This window comes from Betta splendens, chromosome 24, assembly GCF_900634795.4.
Source record: "Betta splendens chromosome 24, fBetSpl5.4, whole genome shotgun sequence".
Classification (NCBI taxonomy): Eukaryota; Metazoa; Chordata; class Actinopteri; order Anabantiformes; family Osphronemidae; genus Betta; species Betta splendens.
Genome location: NC_040901.2, coordinates 13810956 through 13826430, shown reverse-complemented (window position 1 = coordinate 13826430; position 15475 = coordinate 13810956). Strand labels below are relative to the sequence as shown.

At 43.5% G+C, this 15475-nt stretch overlaps 3 protein-coding genes across 9 annotated transcripts in view; 1 reads left to right on the top strand and 2 right to left on the bottom strand.

Annotated features, from left to right (window-relative positions):
* The window catches only part of cfap61 (cilia and flagella associated protein 61), a 24989-nt gene extending 16737 nt beyond the window's left edge, over positions 1-8252 (bottom strand). For 3 of the 7 annotated variants that reach the window (XR_008693852.1, XR_003784749.1, XM_029141836.2), the window contains exons 1-15: positions 8192-8252; positions 7772-7919; positions 7308-7458; positions 7111-7187; positions 6837-6904; positions 6636-6756; positions 6250-6382; positions 5465-5662; positions 5181-5278; positions 4429-4468; positions 4142-4278; positions 3797-3923; positions 3244-3321; positions 2894-3100; positions 1715-1843 (exon numbers count right to left, since the gene is read on the bottom strand). Coding sequence is in view for 5 of the 7 variants with exons in the window: in XM_029141836.2 (XP_028997669.1) it covers positions 1715-1843; positions 2894-3100; positions 3244-3321; positions 3797-3923; positions 4142-4278; positions 4429-4468; positions 5181-5278; positions 5465-5662; positions 6250-6382; positions 6636-6756; positions 6837-6904; positions 7111-7187; positions 7308-7458; positions 7772-7919; positions 8192-8240 (1761 nt within the window). In the remaining 2 variants the exon portion in view is untranslated. Of the gene's footprint in view, positions 1-1714; positions 1844-2893; positions 3101-3243; positions 3322-3796; positions 3924-4141; positions 4279-4428; positions 4469-5180; positions 5279-5464; positions 5663-6249; positions 6383-6635; positions 6757-6836; positions 6905-7110; positions 7188-7307; positions 7459-7771; positions 7920-8060 lie in introns of all 7 variants that reach the window. The other 4 variants (XM_029141837.2, XM_029141840.2, XM_041069533.2 and 1 more) reach the window with 4 other exon arrangements.
* On the top strand, positions 8233-13320 carry crnkl1 (crooked neck pre-mRNA splicing factor 1). The gene is made up of 14 exons (XM_029141860.3): positions 8233-8417; positions 8907-9059; positions 9264-9355; positions 9472-9630; positions 9767-9933; positions 10064-10242; positions 10333-10503; positions 10676-10867; positions 11181-11240; positions 11344-11424; positions 11701-11940; positions 12040-12141; positions 12273-12521; positions 12795-13320. Exons 1-14 carry the CDS (start codon positions 8370-8372, stop codon positions 13170-13172), a joined length of 2271 nt encoding a protein of 756 aa, XP_028997693.1. The 5' UTR covers positions 8233-8369; the 3' UTR covers positions 13173-13320.
* naa20 (N-alpha-acetyltransferase 20, NatB catalytic subunit) lies at positions 13253-15475 on the bottom strand. The gene is made up of 6 exons (XM_029141961.2): positions 15335-15475; positions 14752-14776; positions 14394-14484; positions 14047-14182; positions 13792-13937; positions 13253-13588 (listed from the first exon to the last, which is right to left on the bottom strand). Exons 1-6 carry the CDS (start codon positions 15385-15387, stop codon positions 13503-13505), a joined length of 537 nt encoding a protein of 178 aa, XP_028997794.1. The 5' UTR covers positions 15388-15475; the 3' UTR covers positions 13253-13502.

Genomic DNA, 15475 nt, shown 5'->3' with positions numbered 1-15475 from the left:
GACCCCCAGGAGGGGGTCGCGCCCGCCGTAGTTCCTGTCGACCCCCAGGAGGGGGTCGCGCCCGTCGCAGTCCCGGCGGACCCCCAGGAGGGGGTCGCGCCCGCCGCAGTCCCGGCGGACCCCCAGGAGGGGGTCGCGCCCGTCGTAGTTCCTGTCGACCCCCAGGAGGGGGTCGCGCCCGTCGCAGTACCGGCGGACCTCCAGGAGGGGGTCGCGCCCGTCGCAGTCCCGGCGGACCTCCAGGAGGGGGTCGCGCCCGTCGCAGCCCCCGCTGCACCTGCATCTGTTCCTGGCGGCTCGGCTCTGGCCGCACCTGCATCGGTTCCTCGTCACGGTGGTCCAAGGAGGACGCCGCTGGTTCCTGCCTCGTCCTGGTCTCGGCTGCCGGACTGGTGGCCTCGCCCTCGGCTTCTCCTGGTGATTGGATGGCGCTGCCTCCTCCGGCGCCGTCCGCCTCGACTCCGCCACCGCCACGGCCGTTCGCCTGGGGAACGTCCCCTCCTGCCGCGACGATGGCGCGGTCTCTGCCGTCGTCGTCCGCCGCGATACTGGGATCCCCGGAGCATCTCCGTCGGGGAGGGGGCTGGGCTCAGCTCTGCTCTCCCGGACCTCGCCAGCCGTCGTGGTGGACTCTCCTGCCACCACCCTCGTGAGGGACCCCTGGACTCTCGTTTTGACCCTCCTCCAGTCCTCCCTCCGCCCACCCTGCTTGTTTGCCTTGCGGGAGGGGGATTCGGTCCCTCCTCCTGAGACCGCCCTCCGCCCGCCCTGGTTTGGGGAGGGGGGCTTCCGTGGGCGCCGTGGAAGACGCCCTAGAGGGAGGGGTACTGTCAGGTTTTCGTTCTTGGTTTTATTTTGAAAGGACTCTTCTGTTTTTGATCCCAGTTTCCGGTTTTATTTTGTAAGCACTTCCGTTTCTCATCACACCACAGCAGTTCCCGCTTCACTCCCGGTCCTCATTACACTCACCTGTTTTGTATCAGTGATCTACTCCGTGTATTTAACCACCACCTGTCACATCAGTTCTCCGCCAGATCGTTGTTTACTGATTCCTTGTTCTCACGCTCCAGCATTCGTCTTGTTCAGCTTACCCCGTTATCGACCCTGTTACGTTTTTGATCTTTGCTTCTCGTCTGATCCTGACCACCCTCGTAAGTCACTCTGTTACTGGACTCTGCTCGTTTCTGGACCTGTCTACGCCCGTCGATTCTGTTCCTGTGATCTGAGCCCTTTCTGGTTTTGACTCCCGCCTGTCCTCGGACCCGAATTCGCCTAACCCCTGTGGTGTTATTAATCTGTGCCTTCCTGTGAATGACCTGGACCGTTTTGTGACCTGGATTCTGTCATTAAATACTTCTTTAATCATATCCACTGTCTACCGAGTCCTCGCTGTGCATGTGGGTCCGTTCATCTGCCGTTCCGTGACAGAACCTAACTGTGAAAGTGAGATGACTGATTAGAAGCAAACATAACACATAAGAATGAACCTAAATTTCAACATGCTCATTCCATCAAACTGATTTAATGCCTCTGTGCTGCACTTTCTCTTCCACATCTTTAAGTGAGGCACACTCAGTTTCTCTGAGCATATAACTTATGAAACAGCTCAGACTAGTGGTCACAGCGGCACCCTGCTGCTGCAGTCCCTTCATCAGCAGCTAATCTACATTCCCTGGCAGGCGGCTCTGTGCCAGCCAGCTGCTGCTGTGCCCACCTGCTCCTCTGTGATCTGCTTGCACGGGGCGTTGATGCCAAGCTCCTCCAGCGGGTAGATGATCTGGCGACGGGGGCGAACAGGGACCGCGCAGTTGAGGATGAAATCCAGATGGTGGATGCAGGAATTCTGAGTGCAGAACAAGAGGGCACAGTGTCAGTCAACTCAGAGTGAGAGAATCTCAGCATCAGTGAAGTGTCTTTGGAGGCAAAGTGCTAATGAGCTCTGGTGAACAGGGTTGGTTAGGTGATGCAAAGTTTACACCAGTCATATGAGCTGATTAGGACTGGAAAGCATCACCCACTGCATGAACTGAGCTAATTCTCCGGTTAGCTTATGCCATTATTCTACTTGCACATCATCATCTCCCAATCTGGTGCTTGTTTGTGGAAGGTAATTAGCAGAGGAAGTGGAGGCCTCTACACGTCGAGGAAATGTCTTATTACAGGCTCGAGAGGTGGAGCTGGCAGCACAGTCGGCACCTGCTGCCCCGACCCTGGGGACATCAGTGTGCTCAGGGCCACATTCTGCAAAAAATGAGCAGCTTAAAGCTACAACAGTTTTACGTGTACAATCCATCTGTCACGTCTACAAACACAGGTTCTTTCTTTCTACAACCTAAAGTCACTCTTCCCCTATAACCGTGTGAGGTTGTGGTCACAGAGCACTGGTGTATTTTATTGTCCAAATACATCAAATATGATCTATAAGACCTCCAAAGCTAATCTTAAAAAAACAGGCTTTACACTTATTTCACTCTAGCTACAGGTAACTTGCTACAGCTTTAAATAAAAAACAGTAAGGCCTCTAATTTCTTATAAGTCAATCATATAGACGTATATATTAGGAATTATATTTATAGTAGTGATAGCAGAAAAAACAAGGTTGTTGAAAGTTGTACAATTAAATGAGTAATTATCATGTCTGACCATCAAACTATCACAAACTCCAACTGAATCAGTTTAGATCTATGAACAAGTGTTAAGACAAGTAAAACCGTCATGTCAATAAATGCAAGGGATTTCTGCTTCAGTGACTTATGACTTGTGAATGATATTTTTTGCAGTGCACTGAGCATCATTAGACTAATGACACTGTGTATCTGAGCAGACATGCTCACAGGCTGGAATGAGCCCAGTCATGAGGCCACTGTGGGCCTTCGGGTCCCTGTGCACCCACCTCCTGCTTGTGGTAGGGGGGGTAGATCCTGTGGTAGAGGCAGGATCTGTGAGCCAGCCGCAGGACCTCTTTAAACAAGTGTTTGGTGACGTGCTGGAAGGACGGTTTGAGGACAAAGTGGCGAATCTGAGCGTGCTCCTCGTGAGGGTGATGGCTAAAATAGATGAAGTTCTCGATGTTGTAGTGGGCGCGGATGTACTCAATGTCCTAATATACAAACAAAAGGCACCAAGAGGTGTCAACCAGTCAAAATTAGACAGGTTGTAAGTATAATCTTAAAGACTGCACTGAGAGGAAGGTGAAGCTAAGTTATTTAAGGAAACCTTTTGAAAGATGAAAACTGCACGTACTTGCTCATCTCTGATGACCAGGATCCCGACAATCTGGCTGTTCACCTGGGCCACAAAGGCCTGCAGAGGCGTCCCATTCTAACAAATACCAAACAAGCAATGAGTATTTAAAACAAATGGCAGCTCAGTATACCTTCCTATACGAGCTGAGTCCAGTGCCATCCATTCACATGAAGTGGCTGCTTTCTCATAATAGTAATTATCAGTTTTGGAGCTGAGGTAGTGACAGCTGGGCTGTCGGTCAGAGAGGCAAATCCGTTCAACTGAATTCTTACCAATCTGTTCCCTGGCATACGAGCGGTACTCCTCACTATTCCAAGACAATCGTGGTATCAGCTCAAGTCACGCTTGATGGTCCAAATCAACCATTATTTCATTTTTTAAGTTAAAGCAAGTTGAAATTTGTTTGTGCTGATTAAACCACTGAAGGAGAAAACTAGTTAAGAGTGGAAAAAATGTATTTAGCAAGATTAAATAAACTAGTGTAACTGTCACATCATTCCCTGGTGCACTGAAAAAACATTCACGTAATAGAAGTGTCTAAATCTCCCACCAGAGCTCTGCGGGCCTCGTAGTAGTGGTCCAGGTCCTGTAACAGGGACGTGTTCAGTGTCAAACCCTTCACCAGGTCAGAGATAGCCGGTTGGTCTTCAGCCAGAGCTGCCCTCACCTCTAGTGGCCTGTGAAAACAACAAAGATAGAGAAACACTGGTTAATCTTGTAATAGAAGACAGAACATGAATCTGAGTAGACGGATTTTTGTTGTTTTGTTAATTAAATAATCTAAATGTGATGCTATTGGGACATGTGTGTCCAGACCTCCTCCATAAGCAGTTACACATTTGTGAACACACTAATGTGACTGTGAAGTATTGATGCTGCTGAAAGGGAAACTCACATGAAACCAATGGGGTGGAAAACATAGAGTTCTTGAAGCAACAAACTGGTGGCACGGGGCGGCACCCTGAGGAGGCTCTGCAGCAGTGGAATCTCAGGGAGTAGGGTCGGAACTGTGATGGTGCAGAAATCCAAGTCCTGACATTCATAAATCCAAAGAGAACAACAAGTTCACCGTAGATCAAAATGGAGTTTGTTTAACTTTCAGGGAATTTTAAATATGTTTATTTAATAGCAAGTGATGTGTGTAGAACACATCAGTGGTGTCAGTGTATCATGTATACTCACAGGGAAGCATTTAATTACATATGGAATAAAGTCCACTGATCTGAAAGAGAAGGGAAAGAAAGCACAAGTTAAGTACATGTACACGTGCCAACTTCACAACCAGAGCCAAGTTGGTACCAGTAATCAGTGTGGTGAAACAACTAGCCCGTCAATCTGCCCGCTACTTCCAGCTCAACTTCTCGCCTTCAACTCCCTGTCACTTTAAGTGCAGCTCTCATTAATAACGTGCTCACTCTCTGCAGGAAGCGACTCGACTCCATATTCAGTAACAGCTGGGAGGTAAGGTGGTGGTGAGAGGAGCACAGCAGGAGCCAGCTAACAGTCACTCTCCCTGCTTTAACACAGCATATGACTGATGTGGCTCTGGACGGCTGCCACCGGTGCTGCAGGAGCACTCGCTCCAAAAATGTTTGAACTTTCAGCACACAGCAATAAAATGTCTTCTGTGGGTTCTGATACGTATCGTAGATTTAGGAGACAAAGACATGTTTAGCTCAACATTACAAACATTTTGCTAAAAACATTATTGCTATTATTGAGTTAGTTAATGATACATTTATGATTTAATCAATCAATCACTCAATCTAAATTTACAGGGCACTTGTATCACACATACAAAACGCAGCAGACACCCCTCCCCCCAAAGGTTAAAAGGAGAAAAATAGGAATAAAAAATAAGGAATAAAAAATAAAAAATGAGAAAATACAAAAAACAACAATCAACCTAGACAGCAGCAATAAAACAATCTTACCTCATTTCATAATCCTTCCTAATAACCAAGAACTCAAAACGAAAGACTTTTGGTTTCTTTGAAATCTCTCCGGCTTCATCTAATCGTGGCTCCTCCTGCTGAGTTGAGAGTGACAGAAACAGAAACAGCAAGAATAACTGAGGAGAGGTCAATACTGGTGACTTCACAGTTCAAGTAACTGGATTTAATATGTTGGTTTGCATTCATTACATGTCAAAATAAAACCACACAACAATCAGTCACTATATGAGATTCGAGTAAGTGTTCATGCTTTAGGGTGGAACCTGCTGTGAAGCAAAGGTTTGGACTTGTCCTGGTTTTTCACTTTCGTCTCTTGCTCCAGCAGGAGAAGCAGGTTCATTGTGTCCCATATGCTGCACTTTGTACAAATCATTAACTTCACTGAAGTCAAAACTATTGTGCAGCTCTTTCAGATCAACATCAGCAGAAAGACTGATAAAGCCAACAATCACACCATCAACCTATGGGGAAACAAAAAGTCATGCTGAAGGTTCCATTTCCACAATAAAAATATTTTAAATTGCATATAACAGCAGCAGATTGGAAAGCAAAGCCCTCTGGGGCAAAGCTGCACTGTTTGTTCTCCCAGTGCTAAACATATTCAGACAAAAAGCCCAAAATGCTTCAGATGTCTGGACACAATATGTTCAGTGAGAGCATGTCTTGGCCAAGTATCAGCTCGCATCTGCCATATGCTGCCATGAACACATGTCAACCCTAACAAGCGGGGAGGGGAGAGAGGATCTGTCGTCCCGCAGGTCTCAGGGGAATCTGTCCCAGCGAGGTTTCTATCAGCCAGTCAAAGGATCCTCGCAGAGCTGCTAATGCATTATTTTTATATTGGAACAGCAAATCAGAAATGAATTGGGCGCTGAGACTGGGAAGGTGAACTATTTCCCCTAATATTAAACGTTTAAATTGGCAGTGAGGGAAATGCAGTGACACCTAGTGGTAAGGCTTCAGACTGCTGACTCTGAGTCAGTTATCAAAACTGCAAACAGATCCTGTCACGGCTTTAAATAAAAGATGTACCTAAAATGTAACAAACCTCACAAACAGCAATGTGATTTTTCTCGCTCTGATCTTTAATGAGCTGTGCGAGGAAGTATGGTTGGTCCACAACTGTTGGTAAGTTTCCCTGCTCTTCAGATATACACATCATGTCGTCATGATCTTCAACTCTGTGAAAGAGAAAAGAGGCCAGTATGAATTCAGTGGCATAATGTGCCCTGGCTGAGGCTTTGTCAGTCCGTTCTGGGGTTATTAATTTGCCATTGTGCTCGATTATTTTTATCCCATTTTAGAAAAACTGAATGTTTGTGTTCTTATAAAAAGAAATTATAAGTACAATATAAGTTTTTCAGTATACGTTTTAGGCATTTAGTATACGGTGCATACAGATACATGTCGTATTAAGAGATCAGTGGCAAAAACCTGGCTTGGCGGACGTGAAGCCTGGGACAATGGACGTATCTGTGGCAGATCCGTGCTAAGCATGGTGGATTAGAGTCAGTCAGGCACTGCAGAGGCTCAAACGTCTCACTCAGCGCTGGTTCTGGATGAAGAGTTTAATTTACACAGTCAATACATTTAAATAAAAGAAAACATAAGCATTATTTCGAAGCAGTTCACTACCTAAATCACCAATGTGTGGGGTGACCAGACAGATGTACTCAAGCTCTGCAATGGCATTAAAAACTGCCCTGTAAAGACATAGGTTAAAAGACATCACATGGCCTCTAGAAATATACATTCTTTGGTTGTGTCTAAGTCGTTTTTTTTCATATCAGGTACAGATTTGAGTTGAACAATGTTTTTTTTAAAAAAAAGCTTTTTTATCAAAATGCTAGTTTGAACATTACAAAACCCCAGGAACGGCAGAACTAGTTTAGTTTAGTCTTTTTCATACCTCATTATCTCCTTTACACATGCTGTGGCAAAATTCAGCTGTGCCACAAAAAGGTGGAGGAACAATGTGTTCAAAGGCTGGAAGAAAAAATGTTGTCAGTTTGCTTTCTATTCTTATTCTAACACATGTTCAGTTTCACTAGGCATCAGCAGGCCTTTGTGGAATTATCTGAAATCCTAATCATAAATGAAACAGACTGTGCATTTTTGAGTGCTGAAGTGCTTCTTCAAGTAGGATTCCCAGTGAGCCTGATCCACCAAATCTCCAACAGGGTGATCGTAAAAGGAAGCGTGGGCCAAGACGTGGTTGCTTTCATTAGCCAGGGTGACAGCCAGGTTGGCTTTCTCTCTGGGTGGATAAAGAAACAAGACGTGGGGAGTCACTGAACTCTGAAATCACTGAAAAGTAAGATTTCACTATGGAAGGAATTACTATCAGAATTCTCTTGTAGTATAAATGACCCACCTTTCCACAGCCTATGCATATGTGTGCCATGTTCTACACTTATGTGGCATTATATAGTGTGTTATTACAAGTAAATATTTGTCTGAGTGAGCATGAAGTGAACGAGTAATAGAAAACAATCACGTTAACCTTCATTAGTTATGGTATATTATCACGGTCTGAATACGACACTCTAAGCATTAAATCCTGTTCTCACAGAAGATGAATTGCATTGACTCTTCCAAACACCGCCTGAGTGGAGGGGCTGATGAGGCTGTCGATGCCCTGAGCATCCGCTGATTCACTCCTTCTCACGGCCACGGTCTCCTGCTCCCCGCTGGCTGAGGCTATGGTCCTCATCGTCACTGGCGTTAGTGGAAAGACATGAAACGTCAGGACGACGAAGATGACGTAAAAAGATAAGCTAGCACACAGGAGCTACCAGCGGAATAGTTACCTAAACTATAAACTAGCATTACTAGTTAGTCTAAACTACTGTTACCTACCGAACCCGCATTTGTTTATAAATTAACTTATTATTGAGTAGGTGAACGTACAAGTTAAACTATATTTAACACAACGTTACCTATAGTAAAACTCCGGTTTGTTAAACAGCTAGCTAACCAATGTCTGTTACCATAGTAACGGAACGCGGCACACGGGGAATATGGGAATTCGCAGAGCATGCTGGGTACTGTCATGGCGGCCAACACTGGATGCCACTGAAACGTTGCGTTGCGTGAAATTATTTTTATTGTTGTGGAAACATTGAATTCACTTTTGGAAAGTAATTTTGACCAAACCCTGCTGGTAAAATGGCTTCAACCGCGGCAGGCAAACAACGGATACCGAAGGTGGCGAAGGTAAGAAAACCAAGTACAGTGAACAAAACATGAGCTAACGTCAGCTAATGCTAACGGACAGCGGCAAAGTTGAACGGAGAAAAACTTATTGCTACCGGATTGACGCCAAATAACGTTGCGTATGATTACTTTTATTCCTAAAGTAACAATCATACATTAATGTATAAACATGTCTGGTAGCCACTGTTTTCAGGTGCGTTTGTTTACGGACACCACGTTAGTATGTTTTTAATACGAGTAAGGTTGAACACGTTACTAAAGCACACGATCAGAGATGTACATGTGGACAGTAACTGATGTTTTATATCAGTTGTGGAATATGCATGGTGTCCAGTGATTACTCATTTAATGGGACAGATGTGTGCCTAAAGCTAATGTGAGGCTTTAGTGTTTTGAGTCTGTAAAATAAAATGTTTATGACCAGTGCATCTGTGGACCTCGGATTTGAAGTTTGTTTGTCATATTAAAGCATGTTCTCTTGTGATACAGGTGAAAAATAAAGCACCGGCAGAGGTGCAGATCACGGCTGAGCAGCTACTGAGGGAAGCTAAAGAGAGAGAGCTTGAACTTCTGCCGCCACCGCCGAAACAAAAGATCACAGATAAGGAGGAGCTGAATGATTACAAATTGCGGAAAAGGAAGGTAAGCTGGTATAATACAATCTAAAATCAAATGTGATGTCTTTACACATGTCACTGCGACCTGCTAGTTATTTCAATTTTATTTTGACTTATAACCCTAAGAATTCCTAGTAATACTAGCATCCTATAATTTCTGTGCTGTTTGTAGCTTTATTGTCTATTTGTAGGGAAAGAAGTAGACCTCAGATTTGTGTTTGTCTTTCAGGGATTTGAAGACAACATCAGGAAAAATCGCACCATCATCAGTAACTGGATTAAATATGCACAATGGGAGGAAAGTCTAAACGAGATCCAGAGGTATTATCTTTATTTGTGACATTGATCACCAGAAACCAGCTGTAAAAACAGTTTCATAAAATCTTATTTTCTTCTTACTTTGTGTGTTCCTTCAATTCTGCTTTCTATGATTACAGGGCTCGTTCAATTTACGAGCGAGCTTTGGATGTCGATCACCGCAATGTCACTCTATGGCTGAAGTACGCCGAGATGGAGATGAAGAGTCGCCAGGTGAACCACGCTCGCAACATCTGGGACAGAGCAATCACAATCCTCCCACGAGTCAACCAGTTCTGGTAGGAATTACCTGCATTGTATAGCAGGTTGATATTCCTGAAGGGCATATATTTCTTTGCTTTAAAATAAGTGGAATATGTGATTTTTCAATAATACCGCTTAACTAAAGTAATAGATTTTTTTAATGTTTCACAGGTATAAGTACACCTACATGGAGGAGATGGTGGGGAATGTTGCAGGCTGCAGGCAGGTGTTTGAGCGCTGGATGGAGTGGGAACCTGAGGAACAGGCCTGGCATTCTTACATCAATTTTGAACTGCGTTACAAGGAAGTGGACAAAGCTCGCACCATTTATGAGCGATATATCCTTTATAAGATAGAAGTTGGATATCTGATATCAGGACAAAGCCACGAGTAGATAATTGTTGGTCCTATCTTAATTGTGTAATGTTATAAACATATTTGTTTGCTGTCTCCTTAACTTCACTGCACTTGTCATTGTTCACCCTGAAGTGAAGAACTGGATTAAGTATGCCCGTTTTGAAGAGAGGCATGGTTATATTGCACATGGCAGAAAAGTGTATGAGAGGGCAGTAGAATTTTTTGGGGAGGAACATGTGGAAGAAAACCTTTTTGTGGCCTTTGCCAAATTTGAAGAAACACAAAAAGAGGTTTGTGCAGCTGGATAACATATTCAAGAATGTGGTTAGTCTCTCTTACAGCTTAAATTCTTAAACAATACTTCGTTGTCCTTTTTACAGTTTGAACGTGTTCGAGTGATCTACAAGTATGCTCTGGACAGAATCCCTAAAAGTCAGGCACAGGAGCTTTTTAAGAACTACACAATGTTTGAGAAGAAGTTTGGAGACCGAAGGGGAATTGAGGACGTCATTGTCAGCAAACGAAGGTTCCAGTACGAAGAGGAAGTCAAGGTTCATATTTTAAACTAATGTTAAGACTGAGGCTTGAATTTCTTTAAATCTTTTTGCTTTACACCTTAATCCTTATTAAATATTTAAAATCCATGTTAGTAACAAAGATCTAAAGGGTGACAGTAAATTTTGTGTGTAATTATCTTGCTGAATTCATGCCTCTTCCACATAGGCAAACCCACACAACTACGACGCATGGTTTGATTATCTTCGTCTGGTGGAGAGTGATGCTGAGCCTGACACGGTGAGAGAAATTTACGAGAGAGCCATTGCCAACATTCCTCCCATCCAGGAGAAGAGACACTGGAGACGATACATCTACCTGTGGATTAACTATGCACTGTACGAAGAGCTGGAGGTCAAGGTCAGTCACAGAAGAAATGCTACAACAATGTATAGTGGATAATATTCCCATAAATTACATGCATCTCATCTGGAGCAATTACTGTTTTTGCTGCAGTTGATAATGCCAAACAAAATTTTTAACATAGCAGAAAAAACATTTCCTTGCTTCAGGACATTTACCCTGTGTTGTGACCCTCATTAATTATAGATCAGCATGTTAATGGTAGAGGTAGAGGGCTGTTAATAGCAGTTTAAACCTCAGCCAGTTAAATGCAAATGCAGCCTTATTCTGTGTTATTCATGCTGAATGAATGTTCTCTTTTTTCTGTTAGGACCCAGAAAGGACACGGCAGGTGTACCAGGCCTGTCTGGACCTTATCCCTCACAAAAAAGTAATGATGTATTTTCCCTCCGTCACTGTTGATTCATTAATTATAAATGTGTATTGCTACTGATGTTACCAGATTTTAATAATCTATAACAATGTCATTACAGTTTACATTTGCCAAAATTTGGTTGCTCTACGCTCAGTTTGAGATCCGACAGAAGAACCTCCAGGGAGCCAGAAAAGTCATGGTAAGTTTCAGCAAAAGGAGGATTTCTTCTTAAACATGATTATCATGTAGATTAGATAACACGATTACTCTGAAGGTGAATTAATTTGACATGTCCTGTATTCCATCTCAAACCATACATTTAAATTAGATCCTTAGAGCTTAAAATTTATTTTTTTTAAAGAAAAAAAGTGCCAAAACAATTGTTACATTCTACAGATGTATAGCTGTAACAGTAAAATAATAGGCAAAGCTCAGTTCGCTTGAAGCTGTAACTGATCATCTGTTGTTGCCTCAGGGCACAGCGATTGGCAAGTGTCCGAAGAATAAACTGTTGAAAGGCTACATTGAGCTGGAGCTTCAGCTTAGAGAGTTTGACCGCTGCAGGAAGCTGTATGAGAAATATCTGGAGTTCAGTCCAGAAAACTGCACCACCTGGATCAAGTTTGCAGAACTGGAGACGATTCTGGGAGACGTCGACAGAGCCCGTGCCATTTTTGAACTTGCAATCGGACAGCCACGCCTTGACATGCCTGAGGTCAGTTGTTGTCCTTTATACAAAAGAGATTGCACAAAACACACATTTCTCTGCACATAAGTAAATAATATGAATATCTCCTTATGCCTCATCTCTCAGGTGCTGTGGAAGTCCTACATTGACTTTGAGATCGAGCAAGAGGAGTATGGAAACACCAGAGACCTTTACAAACGGCTGCTGCAGCGCACCCAGCATGTCAAGGTGACAGGCCCCTAAACTGCTTAAATAATCATGGCAATTCAGTTAAAGCTGTAACTATATTTGATATGAAGTACATTTAGCGCAATTCTGCCCATAAAAGTTGGAATCTTGGTTCGCATCTGCCCTTGCAGGTTTGGATCAGCTTCGCTAAGTTCGAGCTGTCAGTCGAAAGCCTTGAGCGGCTACAGAAGTGCCGTCAGATCTATGAGGATGCCAACAAGAGCTTGAGGAATTGCGAGGAGAAGGAGGAGCGGCTCATGCTGCTGGAGTCCTGGAGGGACTATGAGAAGGAGTTTGGCTCTGACAGCACCAGGGAGAGAGTCAGGAAGCTGCTGCCAGAGAAGGTGAAGAAGAGAAGGAAGCTGACGGCTGAGGATGGGGTAAGAAATGAACACTGGCTTGTAACAGTTTAAAATGCAGCTCTGTAATCTAATCTAGATTATATATCATGTAGTTACTACAGAATTGTGAAACCATTGTTGATCAAAGAGAAAAACAATGTGTTGTAAAGAAAGAAAAGCTCAGTTCTTCAAGTAATCGATTGAACTAATCTAGTTACTTTGTATACATTTCTTTTGAAACATGTTTATCTTAAAAAGGTCATTAGTTGCAGCTGCAGGTATTAATTGCTGTCTCTCTTGCCTTCTCTGTAGTCGGATGCAGGTTGGGAGGAGTACTACGACTACATCTTTCCAGAGGACTCTGCCAACCAACCCAACCTCAAGTTGCTGGCCATGGCCAAGATGTGGAAGAAGCAGCAGGTTGAAGGCAAAGGCGAGAACAATTCAGAGCAAGAATCTGTGGCCGAAGAGGATACATTGCCGCCCTCTGACACGGCTTCACCTCCTCCAGAAAACCAAGAGGATTTGGATAAAAACTCTGCACCTGAAACAGAACAGGAGAACACGTACAACGACCGAGACGATGACGAGAAGAGCAGCAGCAGCAGCAGCAGCGAGAGTGACAGTGAGGATGATGAGGGCAAGGAGGCGGCGAAAGAGAGCAGAATCACTGAGGAAGATAAAGATTAGACCACACATTTGGGACATGGGGGTGTGAACACTGATCCTGAAATGATTTTTCTACTGTTTCATTTTTTTAACAAACCAGCTCATGAGCAGTGTTTATTGTGTAACCAGGTTTTCTTTACAGCTGTGTCATTACATGATTCAATTCAAACTGGCGTGTTGTGTTTTTTACAACAAGAGGCAAAGTGTTAATTCATATTCAGTGACTCTCTGACTATAAGTAAGAGTAAGTGGCCTTTAACAGTTTATTTATGTACAGTATAATCTGAGCAGGGCTTGTCACATGAATATCAGGTTAAAGGGAGCAGCGCGTCAGAGAGCCACAGTCTACTGTTATTCAATATCTTCAGGTCTGACAGGATGCGGCAGTGGGATGATCGACTTCTTCTCTGTGTCTCTGGACAAAGCTTTCCTCATATCTGTGGAGGAAAAGCCACGTGTCAATCACTGAGCTTTGACCAGCTAATGTATCATGATCAATTCTACTTATTTGTTCAGGCTTTAAAATATACAGAGACATTTTCTCTGGCTGAAGTACACTTATAAGAAAGGGTGGTCAAACCAGCTTGAACGTTTAATATCATACTCTTGAGACAAATGTTTGTTTATGAACTCATCTCACCATAAGCGTCTTCATCCGGTTCTCCGTTGCTCGCTGAGTAATATTCTATCACTGTCCTGTAGACGCTGTATCCCAGACGTTTATACATGTTCACTGCCACTTGATTCGACACTCGCACAAACAGATCCACAAAGAATCCACCTTTCCTGCAACATTAAAGTCACGGTTACAAGTTTGGAACGTTGTGCCATTTGTGTGGATATAGACTTTACCGTCCAGTATAGGTCACGAAGGCCAAAGGATGAAGTGACAAACCTCTCTGAGATTTCCTCCAGCATCTCCATTAGTTTGGCAGCGAGACCGAGTCTTCTGAACTCTGGAGCAACGGACAGAGCAGTGACGTGACCGTGCCACTCCTCACGAGCCACAGATCCCTCTGCCTTCCCCATGACTGCGAGTAAAGCCACGAGCGTGAGCACACAGGATGACCAGTAATGACTGATCATCATAACAGAGCCGGGGCTTTTCTTTGGCCTAGATGAGTTTTAATATGTTCATCTTGCGCTAAAAATAACTTGACATGATGTTTAAGATTCAGCTGCAACTTAACACAGACAATAGATGAATCAAATATTAAAGCTGGTGAGAGCAGAACAACTTACTGTAACCCATCAGTTCACCACCAGGAGCCTCAGCAACAATGAAGTACTCAGGCCAGTGAGCGAGGTACTGGAGGTAAAATGGGATCCCATACTGCAGGTCAAAGCTTAAAGAAAAGTGCCTCTACTTACGAAATATTACTTCGTCTATTTTATTTAATGTGATATATAATTTATATATAAATCAAACATAAACCTCACATTGTCTTGATAATGATTTGCTTTACTTTCAAGATGATGTAACTGAGATTAATATCATTAAGCTGAAATAAACTGAGGCTTGTCGGCTACTTGACAAAACAACAAAAATTACAACTTAGCTAACATTGAGCTGATGCTAGCTTTAAATGTGGAAGGATACAGTTTCTGTTAACGGATCCAAGTTGCTGTTGGAAAAAAAATCAAATCCAAGTTTCTTAATAACAAATCAAAGAATCCAAACTACATCTAACTGTTTCACGATTTCTTGGCAAACGCGTATGTTCAGTGTTAATTTTCACGTAAACTGCCGGATTATAATGACTTCTATTTGTTACCGTTCATAGATAAATTCGGCAGAACCCACTCGGACCAAAACGCATAAGTAAAAAAAAGAAACTAGCAACGTATCTGTGCTGTTTAAATGATGTGACGCTAATAGTAGCTAACTAGCTAGCTATGAATATTGTTATTATAAAGAGTGTACGTGAATAACAGATTTATGACTACTAGATACGTGCCGTTGTTTTATATAACACACTACGATTAACATTATGTTTAGATCACGTTCTGAAGCGGATGTAGTTCTTGCTAATAATTAGGACGTTCCCAAAAATCGCGTTTTCCCTACGGAGTGTGGTGCTCGCTGTCAGCTTAGCCTGCTAACGGTGCTACACAGCACAACACACGCCCGAAGGAACGGGTCAAACACAACAAGCAGCTTCATGTGATAAGGCTTCACTTACATGTTGTTGAATTTAAACAAGTCGTCGCAGGTGAACGGTCGTAACGTTGTCATCGCCGCTGCTGCTCAGTAACCTTTGACCTCTGACCGGGGTCTATGGCGAGCAGAGTCGGCTTCTTCTAAAGGCCAAAAGAAAAAGAGC

Bases quoted from the DNA above. Each gene is read 5' to 3' on its own strand.
- crnkl1 (XM_029141860.3), top strand. From the start codon at position 8,370: ATGGCTTCAACCGCGGCAGGCAAACAACGGATACCGAAGGTGGCGAAG. The intron at 10,868-11,180 runs GTCAGTCACAGA...TTTTTCTGTTAG, and splicing joins ACGAAGAGCTGGAGGTCAAG to GACCCAGAAAGGACACGGCA. The intron at 12,522-12,794 runs GTAAGAAATGAA...CCTTCTCTGTAG, and splicing joins AGCTGACGGCTGAGGATGGG to TCGGATGCAGGTTGGGAGGA.
- naa20 (XM_029141961.2), bottom strand. From the start codon at position 15,387: ATGACAACGTTACGACCGTTCACCTGCGACGACTTGTTTAAATTCAAC. The intron at 14,183-14,393 runs GTAAGTTGTTCT...CTTTACTCGCAG, and splicing joins TGGTGAACTGATGGGTTACA to TCATGGGGAAGGCAGAGGGA. The intron at 13,938-14,046 runs GTTTGTCACTTC...TTAATGTTGCAG, and splicing joins CTGGAGGAAATCTCAGAGAG to GAAAGGTGGATTCTTTGTGG.